This window comes from Morus notabilis, unplaced genomic scaffold (genome assembly GCF_000414095.1).
Source record: "Morus notabilis unplaced genomic scaffold, ASM41409v2 Scaffold1102, whole genome shotgun sequence".
Classification (NCBI taxonomy): Eukaryota; Viridiplantae; Streptophyta; class Magnoliopsida; order Rosales; family Moraceae; genus Morus; species Morus notabilis.
In genome coordinates, this window is record NW_010363957.1 from 1 (window position 1) to 11,227 (window position 11,227).

General features: G+C 33.0%; 2 protein-coding genes across 2 annotated transcripts; both read right to left on the reverse strand.

Annotated features, from left to right (window-relative positions):
- Positions 1–24: 24 nt before the first annotated feature.
- LOC21410787 (biotin carboxyl carrier protein of acetyl-CoA carboxylase) lies at positions 25–3,206 on the reverse strand (the record flags this gene model as incomplete). The annotated part of the gene is made up of 8 exons (XM_024170324.1): positions 2,973–3,206; positions 2,370–2,558; positions 1,443–1,522; positions 1,241–1,300; positions 881–1,117; positions 748–810; positions 169–237; positions 25–70 (listed from the first exon to the last, which is right to left on the reverse strand). Coding segments are annotated over exons 1-8 (754 nt in total), but the record flags the coding sequence as incomplete, so codon positions are not given.
- A 5,174-nt stretch (positions 3,207–8,380) lies between these two features.
- LOC21385481 (RNA-binding protein cabeza) lies at positions 8,381–10,324 on the reverse strand. The gene is made up of 4 exons (XM_010105440.2): positions 10,260–10,324; positions 9,295–9,693; positions 8,822–8,929; positions 8,381–8,689 (listed from the first exon to the last, which is right to left on the reverse strand). Exons 2-3 carry the CDS (start codon positions 9,678–9,680, stop codon positions 8,854–8,856), a joined length of 462 nt encoding a protein of 153 aa, XP_010103742.1. The 5' UTR covers positions 9,681–9,693; positions 10,260–10,324; the 3' UTR covers positions 8,381–8,689; positions 8,822–8,853.
- Between the last annotated feature and the right edge of the window lie 903 nt (positions 10,325–11,227).

Sequence of the window (11,227 nt, forward strand, 5' to 3'; positions counted from 1 at the left end):
AAGAGAAAATATGATCAAACTTACCGCCATCCTCTCTTAGTATCTTGATTACCTCGCCAGATACATCAGACTGAGAGAGAAATAATTAAAGAAATACATATGTTACTAAATAGAAGGAAGAAGAGAAAGAATAGCTCGAAATGATGAGAAATATTGCACGTTTCAAACCTCAATTGGGAGTTCCCCACCAAGCTGTTCTATGTAGCATACCACTTGGCCTTCCTTCACTTCTTGCTTCTGTTGAATCCATAATACAAAAGGTGTTAGGATTTGACTCGACCGGAGTCCTATACTGCAATTTTTAAGACTCGAAGTGTGCCTCCTATCGTGTCATGATCGGTAGGTCAGTGGTGAAAAAGTCTTGAAATTGGTCGGAAAAAACTACTATACTCCTTGTCGTTAAGTGTGGCGTACTGACTATTAGTAAAAAGTAACTTCGTGTTGTTCTAAATGAGTTAGAATACTTAAAAGATATGATTCCTAAAAGGTCTGTTAGACATAGTTATAAATAATACAAGGGTAAGAAAAAGATGCATACATTATGACATGAAGAGTTGACATATCTAGTTAAGGATGATAACCAGGAAAGCCACATTCAGAGCAAGAACTCATGCTATGATAATCCTCAAAAGATTTTCACTTTGTGTGTGTTTTTCACTCTTGTTTTAACAAGAAATTCTTGGTTGGCATTTCGTAATCATGTGAAACATTTCCTTGCAATAAAGAAATTCCTTAATAAAGGCATACCTCTTTACATGGAGGCGGAGCACGCTTTCCCTTTATAGTTCGAGATCTCCTAAAAAATCCCACCTGCAACATTTACACTTTTAGAACCAAAAATTTACAGAACAATCAAAGCAATTGAATATGCGCTGATTACCCTTGGAGACCGTATTATCACCAAGCCTGCATCTGCAGCTCTATCTACCAATGTCTGAATATTCTTTGAAGAAGTTTCTGACTTAGTTATAGCCAAAGATGGTGTAGAGACAAAACCATTCAAATCAGAGCTTTCAGCAATCACATTATATGCACTGGTAGGGGCAGCACTTGGGGGTGGTGAAGTGTTGACTTCTTCGGTCAATTTTCTCCTCACGTGCAACCGGAATCCACTGAGCTGATTATAAGTTGAAATGGAGAAATGTTAGACTTAGGAAAGAGTTTATGATGAGAAAACTGTAGAAAACAAGAAAAGAGAGGGGTGGGAGAAAAGAGAGAGGATAAAGTCATTGCTGCTTACTTTCATCTCAAATTCTGCAATTGAAGTTGTGTCACATATTGTTGAGAGCAGAGATTCTACCTACAAATAAAATTCAACTAAATTATAGGTTTCAAATTCATGACTATGTAAGCATGTCAATGTTCATGAGAGTACATACATGTGTAAATAAAGAAATGATTATCCTTTACAACCAAAGAATTCTGATTATCGGCAAACTTACCTCATCAAAATTTGGAACGAGCTGGCTTGTTAGACCAGAGTATTTGGACTGTTCACCATCATCTTCTGAACTTACAACAGCTGTTACATCATCAACAAAAGTGTCAGATACAAGTTAACTCTCAAGAAGAAATTAGGACTATCATCAGTATAATATGCACTGCAAAGCTACCCCATACGTCTCAGAAATATATAAATCTTTAAAGTTTGACTGCTATGACGTTGTATTATATAAAGAAAATGACAGATAATGAAACAAAAATTCAAAATCACAGCTAAAAATTTGTAGTGGCGGCACATTTCAAAGTTTTTGGTAAAAGGGGCTAAAAGGGTACTTGTAATTTTTTATCTAAAGAAACTTCTCATCCAATCAAGTAATGTCAAATGTGCAAATGCATGAGATGATACATGTTTTAAAATGGGAAACGATTATCCAGCAAAATTGACAACTTGGGTACTGTTAGGCCTCCTGTTACGTTGGTCTATTCTCGGAGGAAGGGGCGTGGGGCAATTGTACAAGACAAGGGGGTAGGAAATGGAAATATGGGAAAGGAGAGCTGATGTGGCAAGGTGGTTAGGATTTGTTAGTTGGGGAGCATATCTAGGGAAGGAGGGGGACGAGAGAGGGTGTCTGTTGATTGGGAATTCTGTTAGCAGACCTTAGGAGGAAGGACAACCTCAAATTCTCCATTGTTCTTGCTTTTCTTATGTTCTTATTTTCATGGTTGTAATTCCTCGCTTCGAAGAGACAGAAGAGTGAATTAATAAAAGAAACTTGACCCATTTTCAAGTATTTCTCTTTGAGTTTGTGTTCTGTTGTTAGTCTGTGAAGAGGGGTTCCTAAAAGGTACTGCGAAGTTATAACGAAAATTCAGATTTGAGAATTAGCCATGAAGCAAAAAATAAATAAATAAATAAAAGAACTTACGCAGGGTTTCTAAGGATGGACTAGTGGACACGTTCAACACTTTCCCTGACCGTCTTGATACTCTCAAACCTCCATATTCTAAAGACTTTTTCCATGTCCATGTCCTTAAGCAATTCAATCGTAAAAGCCCACTTCTTCTTCTACCACAGTCCAAGGTTGAAACTTTAACACCTATCGTCCCTACGCTAACTGAAAAAGGAATAAACAAATGGTTCTTTTTAAAAATAAAAATAAAAATTTAAAGCAAGTTTAGAAAACCATGACGAAGGAAAAATTTATTGAATAAAATTTGCTTCTTTTTCTATTTGTTCATATTCTTTCCACAAGAAAAGTAAATATTCTGCTATTTTCAACTATTGACGGCAAAAATAAGCCAAGGACAAAAAACTGAAAGCACAAAACTATGAGCATTTTCAGCAATGCAAAGAAAAAACAAATTTTGGGTTCTTCTTGGATAGCCATAAAATCCAAGCCACCAACAATCACACAACATAGCAAGAACTAGAATTCTCCAAAAACCCATATTTCTTTATGCAGAAAAATTATAATAGAAATAAGTAAGAACGCAAAAGTAAATTTATTTTCAGACATAGAGAGACTCACAGGCAGCCATTCAAATCGTTGGTGAGCTTTGTCGGGAACCAAAGGAAGAAGAAAAGTGGTCCAAAGTTTCAGGAAACTAAAACCCAGTTGAGGTATTTTATATATTCAGAGACCAAACAGAGAATGACATGCAAAATAAAAAATAAAAACTAGCTTATTTCAGACAATAAACGGCGTGTAAACTATTTTGTCAGTGCAAAACTGCAAACCTCAACAGAGAACCAGAGCGAAGAGAGTAACCCATGCCTTTTTTTTAACAATTTTTATTTTTTTTCTAGGGTACAGGTGGCAGTGGATTGGTATTAATTGGGACCCATGAATTTTTTATTTTCTCATTGTTCAATTCATTTTCTTTTTCATATTCTTCCTTTTAGAAATTGTTTTATGAATAAAAACGAGGGACGATTACCATAGGTGATGGTAATTTATTGCGAAAGACAACATAGCAGGATTTGTCTTATATTATTTAGAGATCGATTTTTATTTTAATGGATTATAAATTAATTGTCAAAATAAATGTGAGGACACCGTTGATTCTTTTTTATTTTAATGGTAAGTTGAGAAGTTTTTTTTTATATTTGTCTCTTATTTTAAATCATAATTTATGATTCTTTATAGTATTTTTTCTCACAAAAAATATACGTAAAATGAGAATAATTTTAAATTTTAATTTTAAATATATAAACCAAACGTCTTTTAAATTTCATAATTGACTCACGATGAGTATTTTTTTTCTTTTTAAATGAATTCCAACTCTTCTCCAACTTATCATCATTTATACCTTATTGTGGTTGTTTCTAATTTTCTCTTCCTTTTTCCATTTGTAGGTATTATTTTTCCCTTGCTTTTACATTGAGATCATTTGTATATTTTTTGCCAACACCGGAGACATTAAAATCGATCCATATTTTTCTATATGATATCTTTCGTGTTTTTTTTTTCTTTAATTTAAAACGCCAAGATTTTTACTATGACAACTTTAACCTTCTAATATTTCAACACAGAGTGTGATTCGTTAGTCATCAAATTGTAACCAAAGCTGCCCTTCTGGCTAACAAAAATAATTGAACTTTGTTGCTTCGAAAAAAAAAAAAAAAAAAAAAAAAAAAAAAAAAGGTGCGGTTGTCATGGGCTTAGTGTTCTATAGTCCATCCGACATATTCTCAACGTTTGGCTAAGGTATACAACAATAATGCTAAGCTTTTGGATTTTCCCTTTTTTTGGATTTCATTTTCCTGTTATGGTTTAGCGCATGAACTGGAATTGCAATTTTTTTTTTTTTGGAAATACACTATTTAAGGAAATAAGAAATGGTTGAAGTTATTTTAATAGTATATTCCAGAAATATATTAATCTATTCTCTTTATACTTAAAAAATGCCAAAATTCTTTTTTATAAGGCTAACACGTATCGGCCCCTCTTTTTATCTCTCTTTTTAATATTTTTTATCTTTGTCTTTATTTTTTATTTTTTAAATGTTTTTTTTATTTTTTTAATGTTACATTTCATTTTCTTGTGTTTTCTTAAAAATAATATATTTTTCTCACTTTATTCATATGAAATCAATTTCTTCGCATGTGTTCTTATTCTATTTTTTCTCAATGGTTAAAATAATTTTTTTTGAATTTGTCCATACTGAATTATTTTCCGTGTAATTCTTATCATATCAAAGGTTTTCTTCACACATATTTTTTTTAAAATAAATTTAAATATCCTTGGGTGGTTATATAAATGAATTTCTCATTATTCGATAAATAATAAATTTTTTATGTGTGTTCTAATACGGTAATACATGCAGAACACGTAAAAAATTAGTATTCATAAAAGTTTGAGCCTAACCACAAGCCATGTGTAAATAAGACAAATTTAGATTAAGATTTATATGGATCAATCCGGTTTTGAATTTTTTTTTTTTTTCACAAACGACATGTTCAGATACAATTATTTCTTTTAAGGCAAAATTTCATTCAATTAAAAAGTCTTAAAGACACCAATAACAATGTGAATGATCTCGTAGTACACAATACAAAATACTTGATAAAAACCAATTCTATCAGTAACTTCTGATGAAGCATAAAGAAGATGATGTAAGATGAGACTCGATATCAAGATAATTCCTCGATATATCAATTTGAGCACGCATAAGAATGGAAGCTTTCAATTCATCGAGAGCAGGTAACATGTAGCTCTAAGGCTACCAACATCTATGCATAAACTCATAGTTAGGGGAACTTCTAACTCACTAAGACCTAAATTTGGTGAACTAAAAACAAACTCAAAAAGTGAGAGAACCATCTTCATTATTACAATAAATAAATAAATAGTAGAACTACACAGCGAAAATCTCAACAACTTTGTTAGAAGAAAATATAAATAACTAAAATCGAAAGTAAGACCGCCGCAAGTCTTTAATGAAAGTGTAGCAAACAAGAAGACCATCAGGGTAGGAAGAACGCTTCGAGGACAAGCGAGTAAAGCTAACGAGATGCCTTTAAATAGCAGAATGTGAAATACACATGTCACTACCGTCAATATCCGGAGTCGACACCACCACCTCCAAAGGAAGCCCACCACCATTTGAAACAAAACCCAAAAGAGTACAATCACTAGACAATGAAAGCGCCGGAAAAGGCCAAAAATGTCCCCTGGAGGTGCAAAAGTGCTTATTTTTTAATTTCATGGCAACGGCCAACGACTTTGCACATAGCAAGCTTGTCCTGAATCCTGACGGTCTCGTCACCATCTAAACAAGCAACTATGCTTTAAAAAATATGAAGAAATATAAATAAACCATTTAGAAGAGGACATTAGAAATTTATGTCATTTCTTAGACACTCTTAATTCATAATCACATTTTCTTCTTTTATAATTAAATCAAGAGAAGCATAATGCTCGGGGTGCAAAACTAAATGCATATATTAAAATAGATTTATTTTCATAATTATTATTGTTTTTGGGTAATTTTTAAAAATACCCTTTAAAATGGAATCCCCTTTTGTATCTACCCTTTAACATTAGTGCATATGTTTCTACATTTTAAATTAGAACTAGTAAATGGGTAGAGGTTTTTTTTTTTTTTTTTAAGGAGTGGTTTTAATAAGTCAATCCTATTTTTTATTTTTATTTTTGATTAAAGACACCAACCTCTCCGGCTTGTGTTAGTGATACAAATTTATAGGGCCAACTAGAATGCTTACGCCTTTGGAGATGGGCCTAAAGCCCCGCATTCCCCTGAAGAGTATGCAGAAAACCGTCATAGACTCATAACATCACTCCCCGTGATCGACAGGTTAAGCTTCAGCCTTAAGTCAAGAGTCTTCATACCTTCAAAAAATTTAAATACCAACACTAAAAAGGCAAAATTAGGTGGATGGTTTATTTTGACACCGTTTTTAAATTAGTGGATGGTTGTTTTGTAAGTGACCAATTACCGATATCATGGTTTATTATTGATTTACCAATGATTTACTCATAAACTATTTAATTATTAATAAAAATTGATTGATCACTAATTGATATTGAGTAATTGATGATAAACCACTAAACTATTAGGCGATAAACTATTAATTAATCAGTAATAAATCGATTTATTATTGACGGAAAATAACAGGTAACCACATTGAAGGATTTACATGGAATCCAGATTTAGCGGGATAATTATCAAACAATTTTCCCCTATTCAAAATTTGAATTCAAATAGAAGGTTGAAAAAATTTCAAGATCGGGAAGGTTCAAAACGGCAAACAAGAGTTGATTCACGCATTTAATTTAAATGTTCATATTTATCTCATTGAAGGGCTATAGATAAAGGACCACACTCCTAATTGAGGCCCTAAATCCAATTCTTGATAATTACACACTATGTAATCATTCAAACGGTGAAACACTTTCCTGCCGCAAAAACTTTAGCGCACGTAGCCTTCAGTTGATCACAAAAAAAAAAAAAAGGAGACAAATACTCCTTATCTTTTAAAAGTGCACGAGTCTAAATTTTTATCTTTTATTTTTTATTAATATATTTTATAGTCAAATAATTATATTGGGAAAACGAGAATTAATAAAGAGTAAAGAGTAAAAATTTCAGATACCGATTCACTCTAAGAGTAAGTTCAACAATTTTTCTAATTTGTAGTATCATTATTTACTTTTCTACATTTAGTTTAATTGTTCTCTATGTGAGGGAATATTGTGATGAGATAAATTTCCTGACAAATGGACGTCCATTTAGCTTATTTTTATAACCTTCTTTAGTTTCATGGACAATATACTAAGAAGCCGATTCTGCCCAACTGCAGTGAACTACGAGCAACATCTTGGGCGCTATTGACGTGCAAATGAAAATTGCAGTTTCTACTTTTAACTCCAGTGTCTCAAATTGGATAAGCACCATTGTTATATGCATGATAATTACTCCCAGTATTCTACCAATTAAAAAGTTCCATGTGTAAAGAGTAACCCATGAATTATTATATTACGTGAAGTAATATCCTTACATGACAATGTTATGTAACTTTTTTTTTTTTTTTTTTTTTCCGAATCGATTATGGTAATTATCGACGATATTTAGCATTTATGATAAAAGGGCACTTCAACAAATTTTCCCTTTAAAGTTTAAACCGATATAACAAAGTTAGCCAAAAAGACAAGAATCTTGCTAAAAGCATATGCATGGCAATAGAGTGCTAGGAAACATTTATAAATGCATAGCTACTTTTGAATCCACGATGTTTGTACTTTTTCTAAGGTAAACACATTAGGTCAATGAAGAGAATCCAATGTTAACTTATATTTTCGAGTACTTATCCACTCTTGTCTTGTACACATTATTAGTGAAGCAAACTCATTAACAAATAGTTAAATAGCCCATTTGAAAGTTAGATCTTAAATATATAACTGGAACAGCAATCACAGTTTTCATCACTTGATATATTAAAAATAAATAAAATGATACATTTTTCCCTTTATATATAATTGTGATATTGAAAGATTGTAGTATTTCAGAGCACGCGCATTTTGTCGACAACAATCGAAAATATAGTTGTCCCCCCCTTTTTTTTTTCAAAAGAAAACAGAACGTTATAATTTTTGTGTGCTAATTGAAGTGTTAATTATAGATATTCCTTGAGTCTTGACCTAATTATTCTTTTACATATGTAATAAAGCAGAAATAGTGGTCCCCTATAAACAGAGCATATGTAAGTATTCATCTTTCTTCCTTAAGGATCTGTCAAAAGAATTTATGGACCAGGACTGCATCGAAGGAAGTAGCACTACTCTCGAGTTTTAAATCTTTTAATTAATCATAATTAATTATTCCCATCAAGCACATATAAGTCTGAGCATCTTCACCCATAATTCTAGTACTGAAAAGAGCAAGGAATCAATTCCATTTAAGAAAACAATGCCGAGTACAAAAAAGAGAAACAAAAATTCAAAAAAAAAAAAAAGAAAACAAAACAAACCCTTAATATAAAGACAACGGATATATTAAAAAGCATCCAAAAAAAACTACATCACTTTAATAATTATGCGAAACCTAACAAGATTGGAGGCATTCATGTAGCTTTTATGCGGACATGGGTCTTGAACCGTGCATGTTGATTTGGCCTTAATTAAGAAGCTCATCACCCCAAAGAAATATTAATGAAAGTAAACCATGCTAGAAAACGTTCTACCATTTATCTTCGATCTCTCTCTCTCTTGCTTGGCTGAAGTGCCTGCAAATTATAAAAAAGTTCATCAATATATCTTCTATAAAATTAAGAATATATATCTTTTCTTTTTCTTTTTTTATTTATAAAAAAAAAAAGAAAAATAAAAAGAATTAGGGAAAGGGAATGTATATATACCCAAAACTATATTTTAGATATATAAGATATGTCTAGTATGAGTCCCGAGGGGCATTGCATCTAAAGCATTCAATTCTGCTCGCAAAGTTGTGCTCGTTGCATCCAGACCTGTACTCAAAATTATTATTTAAAAAATATATATTAAAAAATGGTTACTTTCTAAGAAATAAAGATAACATCTATAGAGAAAATGTCGTGTAGAGAATGAATCACGTCTGTACGATAGAAGACTCATAAGGAGAGAACGTTAAAGATTCTCAAAAGAATCTACTTGTTAAAGCAGTCAAAGAAGGAGGGTACTTGTTCAATGTACTACAAAGCGCAAAGCTTACACTAACCAAGAAATATAATCTATTTATCTAATGTCGCATTTTATAATTGCAAAGTAAAAGTTTTGCGGACCAAATAAAGCAAATTAACATAAGTTAATGAAGTAATTAATTAAGCTATATCTTAAGTGGACAATTACGTACCTGTTGCAAATCCAGTCCCCGGATTTCCATCCCGGTCGGCCACCGCCGCCGCCGCCGCCGCCGCCGCCGCCTCCGCCTCCCAAGCCGAAGCCGCGGGAGCGGGGCATGTCGCAGTCGAAGCCGCCGTCATCCTTGAAGGCGCCGCACTTGAAGCAGCTGGAGCGGCTGGCGAAGTTGTGGGCCCCGCAGTTGCCGGCGCTGCAGTACCAGTCGCCTGGACGGACGTCGGAGCCGGTGGTGAAGCCGAAGGAGGAGCCCCCCCTCCCTCCAAAGCCTCCGAAGTCTCCGCCGCCCGATTTCGGGTCCCCGCAGCGCTGGCACGACTCTCTCCTCTGGAAGTTGAGGTACTGGCACGACTTGCAGTTCCAATCTCCCGGCCTGCTCATTTTCCTTCTTTTTCTGCACCACCAACAACAACTGTTTGATTAAATAACTTGAAAAAGAAAAAAGAAAAAAAAAGTATATATTAAACACTAAGCACTTACGACTTAATTTGCATATATTATACGTTCTCGGTTCTCAGATAAATGTGTATGTATAATAATATGAAAATATACGTATACATATGACATATACGTAGCTCATAGACAGGTAAGCTCACGTATCTCTGGATAATAATGTTCCTGTTATTATATGAACCAAAATGTGTAAAAGTAGACGTAATATTATTATATTACACACACACAGTACTACGTTACTTACGAAAAGAACTAAACAAAAAAGTAACCTAAGAGAGTGAAATTGAACATGATATGAACTCCACCAAAACTTTCCTAAACAAGTAGAGTTTCATTCAAAGAATAATCTTATAAGCTAGCGTGAGATTGATATATAGAATGAACTACTATATATATCACTCTGTGTGTGTGTGTATGTGTGTATATATATATATATATATATGTAACCATTGTGGAATAAGATCGTGATAAAGAGAAGTATAGAGTGAAACTAATGAAGAAGCTGACCTTGAGAATAAAACTGTAACAATGAAATGGGTGTGAGAGAGTATAAGTGAGGGATAGATAATACAAGGAAGGGATATTTGGTGAAGGAATGCGTCATATGGGAGGGTGCTTTATATACAAGATCAGTCGACGGAGAAAAGGGAATAAATGGAGGGCCGTGTACGTATGCTTTTTCGTGTTCTTCAATTTGGTTGGCAATTACCTTGATAAACGTAATAATAAAAAATAAAAATAAAAACTAAAGGAAAGAAAAAGAGAAAAAGAGAAATACTCCAGCAACGATTCCAAAGAGAGCTATATATCAAGAGGATATTTTGAATTTTGAATAAATATATACTTTGCCTAGCCAGTGTTACCTCGGATTTGCATGCATATAATTTTGTACAGCCTGTCAAGTGCATCAATTATATCCTTACATGTTTTTTTTTCCCTTTGTGTTGGCAAATATTTGAGATCTTAGCAACCGTTTGGTTGGAGGATTCGAATCATGGTTCATGGTTCACTACAGTATTTTTACTCACAAAAAACACACATAAATAAAAAATGATTATAATTTCATGGTTCTAATCCATGAACTAAACGGACTGTTAGTTCCATTTCAACTATGTATTAGTTTATTGGGTCACTTTGAGCGTTCTCTGTGAAAAGTATGTTGATGACATGGGTGGAGTCAGAAAAAAATAATCAAGTGGGAAGGAGTATGCTAAAATTTTCTTAGATTTCATATATAAAATAAATAAAATATTTCACATACTATCATATTAGAAGATGAAACAAATATAGAATTTCATAATTTATTTATCAGATTTTACATATAAAGTTAAAAGAAAAAGATTATAAGCAGCGCGACCACTTATCCTTGACTATACGTGGCTCTACTCATAATAGGTGACAGATTCTAATAGAATACGCAATCAAGACTTGTTATTATTGGAAAAGGAAACAAATATAGCAATTAATATATAATA